The sequence below is a fragment of the Pan troglodytes genome, chromosome 3 (genome assembly GCF_028858775.2).
Source record: "Pan troglodytes isolate AG18354 chromosome 3, NHGRI_mPanTro3-v2.0_pri, whole genome shotgun sequence".
In the NCBI taxonomy this organism is placed as follows: domain Eukaryota; kingdom Metazoa; phylum Chordata; class Mammalia; order Primates; family Hominidae; genus Pan; species Pan troglodytes.
Genome location: NC_072401.2, coordinates 96733383 through 96749185, shown reverse-complemented (window position 1 = coordinate 96749185; position 15803 = coordinate 96733383). Strand labels below are relative to the sequence as shown.

Below are 15803 nucleotides of genomic sequence, written 5' to 3'. Positions count from 1 at the left end.
ATTAATAAAAGTCAGAGTTCATGAAGGCTTAAGCGGGCAGAAGATGGTGCCCCCTTTTCAGAGTTAAGTGGATATCAACTGGCATATTAGCTGTATATTATTAATAATGTATGGGCATGATTTGGCAAGTATTTCTTTAAAAGCAAAAAAAAGTTTGTTTTGAAGTTAGAAATCATTCAGTACTTCCAAGTTGTGCAATACATTTAAGGCATTATGTATTCAACGACTTGAATTTAAATGATGAATCCATTAATATATTGCTTGAAATATAGACCATAGTCTTTGTCTTCCTGAGGATATTTTAATCAAAATATTAAAAATAAGTTGGAGTCTCATTCAACTAGTTAATTCCAGCTGCCTTTGGTTGTAATATATCATGAATTATCTCTCTGATGGATGGGTAGCCAAATGCAGATAACATTAGCTTTGCAGTCATTCATTTTAAATTGCTCTTGAATCACTTGGAAGTAAATTCCATTTCAGAGGAATAAGCTTCAAGTCTCAGACAAAGAGATAATGGTCCTATATTTTATGATATAAGCAATAATAGTTTAAGTCTTATGATTCAGAAATATAGAAACTTATGTATTAAGTTGATGAAAATTAAGGCTTGATATATAGCAATAAAATCAGCAACCTAAAGCTCCCTAGACTGATGTTCATAGCATAATATATTCCTGTGAAGAATTAGGTGGAATGAAAGTCTATAAAAATAATACATGGTGAAAAGCTTTCTCTTCTTGGGTATAAATGAAACAGCAAAAGCCTATGTGAGATAACAGAAAAAAGGAAATACTGAGATTTATTGATATCAAGATAAAAATGGTACTACTGTTGGAATGTCAGTATTGAGTAATAGTAGAAAGTGGAAAATTAAGTCAAATATCAGAGGAGGGTAAAATGAATAATAGCGTTACATCTAAATCAAAAATGCGTTAAGTTAATACTGAATTCAATGTACAGAACAAAAGCAACTCTGGAAATTTTACCTTGTTAATTTGAATGAACTACATGTACAAAACGTGTTTCACAATTTAATTAATCAAGTCATTTTGCCCAGATAGCACAATGCAGTCAATACCAGCAGCTGGGGTGTGCATTTATAGAAAAGGTAATAATTTGGGATACCTGTGGCATGTTGCCAGAAATAAGTTCACAGTCTGAAGTTGCTGTTCACAAACTGAATTCCTATTATCACCCTAATGTCACTCCTTCAGATATTTATATTAAAAAATAAAGTGGTAAGAGGATGTACTCACTGATGTCCTTGAAGAAAAAAAAAATCAATTTTTTTATAGCTCCAAGTTTTGCAGCATGACCTTAATAGTATCATAAAGCTGGTTTTTTTATTTTGTTTTGTGGGGTTTTTTTGTAGTATGGTAATATCAATTGAATGAAAGGTACTGATCTCAGTAAACAGTCTACCACTTCAGGGTGGAATCACAGATTTTCTTATCCCCATGGGTTCAGCAGTCCTTTAATGCCCTGAAAAAGTAAAAAATTTTAGCATGGCAGAGATTTTACTTATTTTGGATCAGAGGACCTTTGATGGGCACTAGGGAACATCCAAAGGAAGGCCACAAACACATAAAGTCACACACCTTCCCTTGCACACCATTGCAAATACGCTTGCTTAGAGAATTGATATGAGCCTGAGTTTCTCAGTCTGAACAATTGTGTTTTCCTTTAGAAAATAGCTAATTACCACAAGAAGCTGGGAAAAACAAACTAAGTTCCAAAATGAGTATCCAGTAATAAAGATGCAATTTCATTTTTCAGACTTTCCATGAAGTGAGATGCTCATTTACCTGACATTTGTAGACAGGGCTGGCTTCACGGGTATGTGACCTCTGCTGTCACACAGGACCAGTGTTTGGTTTAATGTTCTGCTGTCACCATCTCAGAATTCTTAATAAATTTTTAATCAGGGATCTTGAACTTTCATTCTGCATCGGGCCACACAAATTTTGTAGCCAGTCCTGTTTGTAGATATTTCTATTGTTAAAACATCTTATAATTGTAAATGAATCTGAGGCACTATAAACTCTAAAATTCCTTGTGAATCTCTTAGGAATGATCAAAGTTGCCATTAGTATAATATTCATGCATTTGTAAGATTTTTATTGACCCCATATAATGTGCTAGACTTATGGAAAATGAAAATGAAATCAATATAGTCCCTGCTTTCAAAGAGTTTCATCTCTAGTGTTAAGCATTTATTGTATATTTCTAGTTTTTTGAAAATTGGTAATAGTCTTATAAAACCAATTGCAAAACTGAAAAGTAGATTCCTCCACTTGTATGACTGGCAAATGCATTGCACAGAGGAGCTAAATACTCATGTAGGATAAATAGTATTTGTAGCTGATCACTTTATCTTTAAATACATGTAGGTATAGTCATGCTGGATGTTTAAATTAAAGTTTTCATCTATTACTTTAGTTGAAGAGAATTGGCTTGCTTGTTTCATTTTCAAAACTTTCTCTAGAATAGAAAAAAGTTAGGATACAATTTCGTAAAAAGATGATTTCTAAAATAACACTGTATCTGAGAATTAATGCTGAAACTTGACAGTTTTGTATGGAGCAAGAATCAGAAAGTGTTCTTTTAGTATGTTTAACTTGATGGTGGGACCAACTTCCATGGTTGAGTAAGGTACCAGGTCATGTGGAGAAGGCAAGGATTTCACAACAGGGGTGAGCCCACTGATAATCAGCTTATTTGCATTTTATCATATCTGTCCCACTGTACATATCTACTAAATCAAGGTCTTGAATTTTCTATATTGATATCATTCTCAACAACAGAGTTGAGTAATAGAAGTGATATGCCATATTGCCTATAACAGGAGTTCATCCAGGGCATAGGCTTGAATTTACTTTGTGAATATTCTAGGAAATCTTGATAAACTAATATGCTGTGGTTGGCTAAGGCATCTCTCTAGATAAATTTTAACGATTGATTCTGCAGAAAGTATAATGATATGCAAAGAAAAACTGGATTTATTAAATTAAAACATTTCTAATGATAGAAATCTTCCTTAATAAGTTGCATTTTCAAGTGTTAACAAACATCTTGAAAAATCAATAACTGTGTGAAACCTCAAACCAAGATATAGGTTCATTTCTCTTTGCTTGTGGTGATCATGTTGTCTTAAAAGTCAAAATTAAGGAAACACAAAGTTAGTTTGCCCATACATTTTCTAAGTATATTGTTAAATTATTACTTTTTTCCCAGCATTTAACAGAGCTGCTTTTGACTTGAAAATGTGTGACTTTTTTGCTTCCATTTGTCTTTTCAGTAGTTTACAATAAAATAATCAGAAGAAAGAGACACACGCTTTGGCAAGGCAGAGTAATCAATTTTTAGTGCCTATGAAGTTTTTCTATAGCATGTGAACATTTAAATACTTTTGCTATATTATTGAATAAGGTAAGGTAGTATACAATCATCTATATCTTGCAATCATTCCTTTTCAAGTTTTACCTTCTGAAACAATGGCTGAAAGATTTATTATACTTTGCATGCTTAAATAAATAGTTATTAAATACATTCACATGTTTTATGTGTACAAACATAGTTAAAAAATAAAGTCTAGTTGAACTTCCACCTTCATAAATAGTAATAATTAAAACCAACAGCTAATGTCTATAGAATTTGAGTCATATTTTGTGGAGCTTTATTGATTATCAGCACTGTCCATCATCACATATAACAGTAAGTGCTTTAGAAGAAAAAAAATTGGTTAAGACCTTCAAGACATCAGTTTCATGCTGATGGATTTGTCAATAGTTCAGTTCCTCATCCCTTTGCCTTTCTGAGCTATGTTTATTTAAGCAGTCTTGAATGTTCTTGCATATTGACTAAAGGAGCTGCAATTGATGGAAACAAGATTATTCTTTAGTAAGCTGACAATTTTGGTCCTTGATGTTCAACAATGGAAAAACTAGAAATGATGCCCTGCCAAAAGAAAGCAAATTAAGGAGGTAAAGTGAGAAGAAATATCTAGGTATAGGAAACAACATTTACATTTCAGTGTCAAAAATTTACTACTGTGGGCAGCTTGGAATGCTAGTTTTGTCAGTGATGCAAGTGAAGTCAATTTTTACTGCAAAACAGAGTAGCAGAGACAGGACATCATTACTGTTTGACAGCTATCTTATGACTTGAATGAAAAAAGTTCCAAGCCAGTTTTCTTAGTGGACAGATGTCCACTATACCAATGGCTATCTTCCAACACAGGGCAACAACTGGAGGAGAAATAAAATGACTTTCAAGACAATATGTGAGCAACCAGCCTTGAAGTACCAATACCATGCTCTATATTTACTACTGAATATACGTACATTTAAATAACTTGTAAAAAAATTTTAATTTTGACATCAGAGTTTTCAATTACATATTTGTAACCAATTTGGGGAATTAGTAATAGCTTTGTTCTCCTCTGTCCCAATTGGAAGATTATTATTAGGCTGAACTTATTTATGGTGTGTTGGAAAGACTGTTTTTACCTCGACTTTTGTAAAACACAATAATAGGTTTTCTTATAAAAAGCACATTTATTATTAATTTTTTATTTTGAATCATGCAGAATCCAGGTTTAAAATGTATCTCAAAGTGTGCAAATTATCTAAAGTGGTTTTTAAATTTTGGGTTGAATGAATATTTCACACAATGACATCTTTTGAAAATAACAGCAGATTTGAATTTGAACGTAAATATCCTTAATTAAAGTTCCTAATATTTCTGCTCAGCTCCTTGCAAAGTGTGTAAGCTTTATCTATGAGCCTTATGATTTTCAAATACTTGTTTCTAATGAAGTTGCTCTTGCTTTCATCTGCTCTCAAGGGTGACACTCTATAATGGGAAATGTAGTGATACATTGGGAAGATCATGGTTTTTAATTGAGATACACATGAATTCCAGTTTCAGCTCTGCTATTTACTACCTATGTGCTCAGGGCAACTTATTTATCCTCCCTGATGTTGAGTTTTGCTGTGTATAGAAATGGGAATAATAATCCATATCCTTAAGTGACCAGTCAATAGATCTAACATACTGCCTGGCACACAGCAGGCATTCAAATCACTTAATTACTGCATTTATAAGCCATTATTTTTACATGACTAGCAAGTAGAAGGCAAGTTGTTACAATGTGTTAACCATTTTCCACTTTCTTCTTGTTTCTCAGATGATGACTTTTTTCATGAACTCCCAGAAACTTTTCCTTCGGATCCACCTGAGCCTCTGCCACATTTCCTTATTGAACCTGAAGAAGCTTATATTGTGAAGAATAAGCCTGTGAACCTGTACTGTAAAGCAAGCCCTGCCACCCAGATCTATTTCAAGTGTAATAGTGAATGGGTTCATCAGAAGGACCACATAGTAGATGAAAGAGTAGATGAAACTTCCGGTGAGTTTTCCATTGCATTTGCATTGCAGTTCAAGATTCACTTACTCACTACTCTAGCCTGTGGACATACTGTTATTTCAATTAGTGGAATGGAAAATTGAGTTATTCTCTGACAAAAAGTTTTGAATTGGTTTGGTTAAGGTTTGGTGATCTTGTTTCATGTGTTGAAAAGTAAAATGGTGTGAATAAATCTTGACTTGCTTCCTGTTGGACTACATGAAATTAAAACATGGTTCATACTTAAGAAGATAAATAATGCGAATGAATAGACTGACAATGTTAAATGCCCAAGCAAATAATATTCTTGAATTTCACCTGCGTGGTAGTCAGATCTAAATATCCCGAGATCTGGGGAGCATTTTTAACTTGGATAAATTGAACGTGTTTACATTACTGTCTAATGTTAATCCATGTGCATAGTTTGCCCTTATATTTGTTAAGGATTTGTAAATGTCATAGATTCAAAGTATCTTATACTCATAACTTACATCCAAAAGTGAATCCTAACTTCCTAACTCTTATCTAAAATTAAATTGAGGGTGATTCAGAACAGTGATAGTGTAGGATCCATGAACAGAAGAAATGGTAATTGTAGCCCTTTCTCAGAGGGTCTTGATCTGATTATCTTTGCCCCTGGCATGGTTAAAACTCCTGACTTTGCTGCTCTGTAAATACCATCCTTAAAGATAAAATACTAAAGGCAAAGAAAGGATGAAGTAGATTCTAATAACCTGTGGGATTTCAATTAGCTATAAAGGATAGCAATTTTCTGCTACACAATGGATAAGTTAGGGTAATTGTGGAATCTCCTGGAGTTCTTTTAAATTGGAAACATATATATCTTTCCATGGTAGTGTACGTGTTCTTGCTCTCCAGCGGACAGAATAACTCTTTGAACTTTCAGATCTCTTCCAGACTTATGATTTTGTAATGTTGACATATATTTAAGTATTAATACTTTATTATTCAACATTTTCAAGCCAAAGAATATCAAGCATGACAAAAATTGAAGCATTTAAATATCTTTGTTACCCTTAATAGATATCTCTCTGAACCAAAATGGATACACATGTTCAAAATCCAAATTGTAAATAATTCATATTTGTGCCCAAGTGTTGGATTAACCAGAGACAAGTAGAGACCAGCACTTCAGGGCTCTACTTTCTACTTTCAAGATCTCCGACAAGATAAATAGCATATTGAGGTGACAGAACATAAAGAAATAGAACAGACTATGAGAGGACTGAGAAGAGGCAACTTTTTAAAAAGCATGTAGGACATATTCTTTATAACATAAATGGTCTTTGGAAAATCAGGTGGCAACTCTACATAATTGCTTGTCAATTTGTGAATCAATATGCTCACTGAATGCAAGCTGATGACTGCAGATATAACTGGGTATCCAATTATAGGGTAGCTTACTTCAGGGAATTGTCCCACCTCTTGGTCTAATTACTCAGAAAATAACTCCACCAGATGTCTTCAAAATCTCAAGTGGATTGAGTTTTATCTGTTTCAGCTCATGTATTTGTACAGATTTCAAACAAGCTTTAATGATAAAAGGAAAGAGAAAGAAATAACAAAAACTCAAATATGTTACAACATATTCAGGCTTATCTTTACTAAAATAATGACATGCCTATATAGGAAGATTATAAATAGAAACAAAACTATTCTTTTTTATTATTATTATACTTTAAGTTTTAGGGTACATGTGCACAATGTGCAGGTTAGTTACATATGTATACATGTGCCATGTTGGTGTGCTGCACCCATTAACTCGTCATTTAGCATTAGTTATATCTCCTAATGCTATCCCTCCCCCCTCCCCCCACCCCCCACCCCACAACAGTCCCCAGAGTGTGATGTTCCCCTTCTTGTGTCCATGTGTTCTCATTGTTCAATTCCCACCTGTGAGTGAGAACATGCGGTGTTTGGTTTTTTGTCCTTGTGATAGTTTACTGAGAATGATGATTTCCAGCTTCATCCATGTCCCTACAAATGACATGAACTCATCATTTTTTATGACTGCATAGTATTCCATTGTGTATATGTGCCACATTTTCTTAATCTAGTCTATCATTGTTGGACATTTGGGTTGGTTCCAAGTCTTTGCTATTGTGAATAATGCCTCAATAAACATACGTGTGCATGTGTCTTTATAGCAGCATGATTTATAGTCCTTTGGGAATATACCCAGTAATGGGATGGCTGGGTCAAATGGTATTTCTAGTTCTAGATCCCTGAGGAATCGCCACACTGACTTCCACAGTGGTTGAACTAGTTTACAGTCCCACCAACAGTGTAAAAGTGTTCCTATTTCTCCACATCCTCTCTAGCACCTATTGCTTCCTGACTTTTTAATGATTGCCATTCTAACTGGTGTGGGATGATATCTCATTGTGGTTTTGATTTGCATTTCTCTGATGGCCAGTGATGGTGAGCATTTTTTCATGTGTTTTTTGGCTGCATAAATGTCTTCTTTTGAGAGGTGTCTGTTCATGTCCTTTGCCCACTTTTTGATGGGGTTGTTTGTTTTTTTCTTGTAAATTTGTTGGAGTTCTTTGAGATTCTGGATATTAGCCCTTTGTCAGATGAGTAGGTTGCGAAAATTTTCTCCCATTTTGTAGGTTGCCTGTTCACTCTGATGGTAGTTTCTTTTGCTGTGCAGAAGTTCTTTCGTTTAATTAGATCCCACTTGTCAATTTTGGCTTTTGTTGCCATTGCTTCTGGTGTTTTAGACATGAAGTCCTTGCCCATGCCTATGTCCTGAATGGTAATGCCTAGGTTTTCTTCTAGGGTTTTTATGGTTTTAGGTCTAACATTGAAGTCTTTAATCCATCTTGAATTAATTTTTGTATAAGGTGTAAGGAAGGGATCCAGTTTCAGCTTTCTACATATGGCTAGCCAGTTTTCCCAGCACCATTTATTAAATAGGGAATCCTTTCCCCATTGCTTGTTTTTCTCAGGTTTGTCAAAGATCAGATAGTTGTAGATATGTGGCATTATTTCTGAGGGCTCTGTTCTGTTCCATTGGTCTATATCTCTGTTTTGGTACCAGTACCATGCTGTTTTGCTTACTGTAGCCTTGTAGTATAGTTTGAAGTCAGGTAGTGTGATGCCTCCAGCTTTGTTCTTTTGGCTTAGGATTGACTTGGCGATGCGGGCTCTTTTTTGGTTCCATATGAACTTTAAAGTAGTTTTTTCCAATTCTGTGAAGAAAGTCATTGGTAGCTTGATGGGGATGGCACTGAATCTATAAATTACCTTGGGCAGTATGGCCATTTTCATGATATTGATTCTTCCTACCCATGAGCATGGAATGTTCTTCCATTTGTTTGTATCCTCTTTTATTTCATTGAGCAGTGGTTTGTAGTTCTCCTTGAAGAGGTCCTTCACATCCCTTGTAAGTTGGATTCCTAGGTATTTTATTCTCTTTGAAGCAATTGTGAATAGGAGTTCACTCATGATTTGGCTCTCTGTTTGTCTATTGTTGGTGTATAAGAATGCCTGTGATTTTTGTACATTGATTTTGTATCCTGAGACTTTGAGAAACAAAACTATTCTAATATCGAATGCTTCTAACAATTTCATGCTATGTTGGTAACACACCCACACACACATATACACATATATTGAGAGAGATTTCTTTTCTGTGAAATCTTTATTTTTTATAATTGTACATAAAAATTAATTAATATTACATACATCAATGATTAAGACTACCTTATAAATTAACTGTAAACTAAAATAGTTTGCATGTTTTCATTTAAATTCAGGAGAGATAGATGAGAACTAAGAGAAGATTTAGGAAATTCAGTACTTTCTCAGTTCTCCTGAGATTCAGGAATGGAGTAATATACAACATAGCTTTATTAGGAGCTTTCATTTTCATCCAGAACTTTACAGAAAAGGCCAGCATCCAGCCAAAGGCTGACATACTAGACTCATGTAGGTATTACCTTTAAAGCTCTGAAAAACTTGGTGGGAATGTACATTAGTACAACCTCTATGGAAAACAGTATGGAGATTTCTCAGAGAACTAAAAATAGAACACCATTTAATCCAGCAATACCACTACTTGGCATCTACCCAAAGGAAAAGAAATCATTACATCAAAAAGATACCTGCACTCATATGTTTTTCATAGCTCTATTCACAATAGCAAAGATAGGGAATCAACCCAAGTGCCCATCAGTGGATAATCAGATAAGGAAAATGTGATATATACAAACAATAGAATACTATTCATCCATAAAAAAGACTGAAACCATGTCTTTTGCAGCAACATGGATGGAACTGGAAGCCATTATCTTAAGTGAAGTAACTCAGACCCAGAAATATATTAATAAATGCCACATATTCTCACTTGTGAGAGCTAAATAATGTGTACACGTGGATGTTGAGTGTGAAATGATAGACAACAGAGACTCAGAAGGATGCAGGTGGGTGAGGGGGGTTGGTAATGAGAAATTACTTAATAGGTACAGTGTATGTTATTCAGGTGATGGATACCCCAAAAGCCCTGACTTTACCACTATACAATCTATTCATGCAACAAATTATACTTATATCCCATAAATTACTACAAATAAAAAGAATGAAGTTAGGAAAAAGACAAAGATGCCCACAGATACCATTATTAATTGGTATTATTCTAATCTACTAGCCAGTGCCATTAGACAACACAAGTAATGAAGAGGTACAAAAATAGTGAGGAAGGTAGAAAATTATCATTTATGACAAATTATGTGATTTTGTACTCCTGGAAAATGTATGCATTTTAAAAGAAAAAAAAATCTTTAAATCAAGAGAATAGAGAAAATAGGTGATAAAAAATTTGTATCACCAACCAACTTTCCTATGTACAGACAGCCAATTCAAATTAAAATGCAGTAAAAGATGTCATTTAGAATAGCTATGTAAAAGAAAACATGTAGGTTTATACTTATCAAAAATTTTGCAGAGTTTTATAAAGGAAATTTAAAAATCCTACTTAGAGGCAAAAAAGATTTCATGACTTACATTAAGGAAAGACATATTCTGGAATGGAAAGGTTGAATATGTTTAAATATCTAATACTTATAAATGAATCTGTAATGTCACCATCATTTTATTAATAATTTGGGAAAATAGCTGAGATAATTCTTAAATAGTAGAGTAATGGGGAAAACCCAACTCATTATAAATATAATGCTAAAGAAGTTAAAAGAGTTTGATCTTAGCAGAGGACAAAACGTACAGATTAATAGATTAAAATAGAGATCAAGAAACACTCAAAGACCTAAGGCATTTGTACCTATTACGTTACCTAGAATGTAATAAAGATCAGTTTTTCAACCAGTGAGGAAAATAATTTATTCAATACATGAGTTGATATAACAAGATAGGAAGTTGGAAATAGAAAAATAATAAAGAAAACTTGAATCTATCTCATTCTTTAGAATAAAATAAATGCTAGATGTTGGGGCTTAAAATCATCATCATCATTGCCACCATCACCATCATTATTAGGAGAAAATTTGGCAGTTGGTTGGTTGGTTTCAGTGGTGGGCATAGTCTTTTAAATTAAGACACACAATCTATAAGTCTTACAGGAAGGCATTATTAAATTTGAATATCCAAAGCAAGAAAACCACAAACAAAACCAAGAGACAGATTTAAAAACTAGTTATAGTATCTGTGGCTATATATTAGCCAAAGGGCTAATTTTATAAATACATAAATAGCTCCTAAACTATATTTAAGGAAAAGATCAGCAACCCAATAGAAAATCGAGCAGAGTGGTTGATATAACAAGATACAGGAACAGCAATGTTAATGGTAATTAAGTATCTAAGGAGATGTCATCAGGACCAAAACATTTGTTAATATATAGTGTTGATTAAAGGCATAATTTTTTGATGGGCGTTTAAATTGATACAATCTTTTTGAAGGCCCATTTGAAAATACCATTGAAAGGTATATAGATTTCACTTATTAGTTACAAACCTAGAAACTATCTGAAAATATAATTCCAAATGTGCACAAAGCTTGTCCATTGAACCTTCATTGCTGTTGCATAGCAGGGACTGTTTATCCCTACTGTGATACTTTTAAATTTATTTTTTATTTTTCTGGAAACAGTGTCTTCCTCTGTCTTCCAGGCTGGAATGCAGTGGCATGATCATAGCTCACTGCAAGCTTCAAACTCCTGGGCTCAAGTGATCCTCCCAACTCAGCCTCCCAAATAGCTACAACTACAGGCACACCACCATGCCTGACTAATTTTTCATTTTTTGTAGAGATGGGGTCTTGGTATGTTGCCCAGGCTGGTCTCCAAACTCCTCTGCTCAAGTGATCCTGCTGCCTTAGCCTCCCAATGCACTGGTGAGACAGGAGAGTTCCCTCCACCCCTTCTGGGACATGGAACAGGGGTATGGCTCATTTACTCTTTAAGCTACACTCAAACACCTTTCGAAAGTGGGAGCATGCAGCTGAGGGGGCGCAGGAGCTGGGGCGAGTGCCTTTGGGCTCCAGCAGGAAGGAACCCTTTACCAGCCTGCAGCAGTGAGTAGAAGTTGCCTGTGACAGAGCTCTGGAGCCCCAGAGGGCACGTGTTATAAACAATGCTCTTTTAGCTTTGCCTCCACGGATGGCTTAAATGTTAACAGCTCCGTGAAGAGTCAGTGTGACAGCCTTTTTGGGTTCCTGCACCCAGTGTGTCCTGAATTCTTTTTCATCATTAAGGAAGAATCAGGTCACAGGAACAGTTTATGAATGTAGAGGATTTTATTAAGCGGCGGAAGTGGCTCTCAGCAGAAGGGGAGCTGGAAAGAGGATGGTATGGGAAGAAGGTGATCTTTCTGTGAAGCCCGGCCATCTGCGGCCAGGCTCCTCTCCAAAGTCATGCAGTCAGAAGTTATACTGCATCTATCTGTAGTCTCCGATGCTCAGTTGCTTCTCTCGACATTCAGCTGCTTGTCTCTCTGCCAGCTAAGGTCTGGGGCTTATGCGAGGACAGGATAGGGGGGCAGGGCAGGCCAAAAAGGTAACTTGGGCAGGAAAACAGGGGGCTGCAGTTTCCAGGCTTGAGGGTGGGGCCTTTGCTGGGGAACTGCCTTCTTCTACTCAGTATTTCCCTGCCTCCTGTCCATATCACTGGGGCCACAGGGGAAGAGGCCCACCATGCCTGGCCATAATACATTTTAAAACAATGAGGTTGCTCCAGATATGAAGCTATAGAAAACTTTCTGAGATAAAATTTAGAATGAAAGCCAAAGTAGAGAACACTGTGTGTGATATGCTTCCACATATAAAGAAAGAGGATGCATGTATATTTGTATGTGCATTGGAATTTTTCTGGAGAAACATATAACAAGCAGTTGACAGCTCAGAGTCTGGGGTGATAAAGGGACTTTTATTGTTTGAGTTTTTTTCAATCCTGTGAATGTGTTATTTTCATAATAAATAATGAAACCTGAAAAAAAGCCCATACCACTTTATTGCCTCTCTTTGCCTGCTATCATAAATCCCCAATATGGACAAATATTGGTGGAGAAATTTGTAGGCTTTTTATGTTAAAGCTTTTTGCTTTCCTGTGAGATCAGAAATATTGTGAATGCAATTGAAATAAAGGCATTTGTTTTTTTAGGGGTGGAGGTTGGGGGGTTTTCCCTGAAGCTAGATCCACCCTGCAACTTTGATTCTCAACTGGAGTCGGACTGTAGTATTGTTGGGGACTTAGTGGTTCTTAATAGCCAGAAATGTTAGAATACATTAAGTCTTGAAACGTATTTCAAATCAGGTAAATTTTCTTAGTATTTGAAAAAATCAAACCTGGTTATCCTATGATAAGACAGAGAAAAGACATTGCAAACAAGTTGCTTTTATACATACCTCTGCCTTATAATCATATTTAGAAGGATATTTAGTGACAAGCTACATTACCTTGAGACTAAGAAAAATTGACTGCATTCAATAAAATATCTATCAAAGGTAACTTCATATTAAAAACCTGCAAGACAATAAAACTTAAACAAAAATTTATTCTCCAACTCATAAAATTTTATTTTAAATTATGAAATCATTAAATAGGAAGCAAATAATTATTTATACTCACTGAGTATATCTATCCATTGATCATAACAAAATATACTGATTGAAGATCATTCATTACCATTACTCTTTGTCTTTCCATCATTTAAACCACAGTTGCATTTCTAACATGTATGCAATACAAGAAACAGAAAAGTGGAAAGCAGCTTATAATAAATCATTTAGAAATTTTCAATATTTGAAAGTTCTTGATTTGGTAATATAGTAATACATACCTATGTTGCCTTCAAAATTCCATAGAAATCATGATCTACTCAATATTTTGTGGTTACATTTTTAAGAAAAACTCAGGCTCAGCTGTTCGCTTTCTATTTACTTGAAGCCTTTTCAACTCTTGTTTCCATGGTACCTAAGATCTACCATCTAAAAGCAAATATTTTTTTTCTCTGTGAAGAAGCAAAGGAGTTTAGAAAACCATGGTTATGTTGAAATTGTAATAATCCCTGAGATTTTCCTTTTTCATCTTTAATTATTCTCAAGTTAGCAGAAAATATCAATAAGGTCAACACAACAAAAATAAAAGTTCCAGGCCTTATACCGAACACCTTACGTGTATTCTGTTCTTTAGTCATCACAAGTGTCTTATGAGATAATTTCTAAGATTCTTCTTTGGTAAATTAGGAATCTGAGGCTCAGCAGGATGAAGAAACAAACTTGCCTCAAATCACTTAATGAGGAAGTGACACAGCCAGGATATGAACCCAGAGCTCTCTGCTTCCAAAACCTTTGCTCTTGGCCCTGCGCCTGGTGTCTCCCTAAATTTTACCATAACTACTGAACGCAGAACAGTTAGTCTAAAAAAGAGCTATGCAATACAATTATTTCTTTTCCCAGGAAGAGAAGGGCTGCTTCAGAGTGTCAGCTGTATGTGCATTTTTCATGTTTTATTTGCCTTCCTTGCCTTGTGTCAGGTTTTCCACATGCAGACCTTTGTGATTCTTTAACATAGTAACATAAGCTAGTGCTTAGGGTCTGGTTTTCCATTCTTGAAGGCCTTTGCTCTTTGGCCAATTAGCAAACAGTCAGCCTTAATGGAAAAAAGGAATTGATGAAGAGAAGCCATAATTGGGCATAAATTTAAGTGAATTGCTTCTAATCAAAACCTAGACTTAGGTATACTGTCCTTACTCAAGTCCCCATTGGTTGCAGGAGTGGGAACACTGAAAATCTTCCTCCTTTTGTATTCCTGTTTCAGATACCTCTTCTCTCCATCCAGGCACCAAAAATTAAAATCTCAGCTTCATCCTTCACTCCAACAAGCAAAATGATCATCAAGTATTGCCAATTTATTTTCAAATTATCCTTCTGTTTTAAGTCTTGCTTATACTCCCCTTCTACTCTTTAATATATAGGTCTTTGATTATCTAAATAGCCACCTACATCTTCTTTATTTTGGCCTTTTTCTTTTTCCAGCAGTTTATTCTCCAAGTAGTTATAGGCCTAAAAAACAAGCGTTCAAATGGTTTTTCCAAGTGGTTGTCATTCCCCCTCTTAAAAATATATAATGGTTTACCTTTGTCCATGAAATAAAGCACATCCTGCTTGATCTTATCTTCAGTCTTCAGTACAATTGGCTCCTAATCAAACTTTCTAGCTTTGTCCCATAGTTTCACATTTACCACATGCCTTATATAGTAAGCCGATATGGTTTTTCCTCTTAAACTGTGTTCAGCAAACCACCAGTGTCTTATAAGTTCTTAATAGATGTTATTTTGGAAAACAAGAAAACAAAAGCTTTGCAGCCAATTTAGGAAACACTGTAGTAATTATATTCCCGTTTTGGAGAAAGTGTTAAGTCATCTTAATCCATGTGGGCTGCCGTGGCAAAATACCACAGCCTGGGTAGTTTATAAAGAACAGAAATTTATGTCTCACAGATTTGGAGGCTGGGAAATCCAAGATCCAGCAGATTCGTCGTGTGATGAGGGCCTGCTTCCTTCTAGATGGTGCCTTCTTGCTGTGTCCTTACATGGCAGAAGGGGCAAAGCGTGCCTCTCTTGCCTCTTTTATAAAAGCAGTAACTCATTCTTCATGACAATTGCCCCCATGGCCTAGTCACCTTCCAGAGGCCCCACCTCCTAATACCATCACCTAAGGAGTTAGTATTTCAACATACGAATTTGAGGGGATATGAATGAGACCATAGCAAATGTATATTAGCACAACAGTCCCCAACCTTTTTGGCAGGAGGGACCGTTTTCATGGAAAACAATTTTTCCACAAAGTGGGAGGGGGATGATTTAGGGGTGATTCAAGTGCATTACATTTATTGTGCACTTTATTTCTATTATTA

General features: G+C 35.3%; 1 protein-coding gene across 2 annotated transcripts in view; it reads left to right on the top strand.

Moving 5' to 3' along the window:
• The window catches only part of UNC5C (unc-5 netrin receptor C), a 393784-nt gene that overhangs the window by 215232 nt on the left and 162749 nt on the right, over window positions 1–15803 (top strand). For both annotated transcript variants that reach the window (XM_009448053.5, XM_526636.9), the window contains exon 2: window positions 5192–5413. In XM_009448053.5, coding sequence (XP_009446328.2) covers window positions 5192–5413 — 222 coding nt within the window. The remainder of the gene's footprint in view (window positions 1–5191; window positions 5414–15803) is intronic.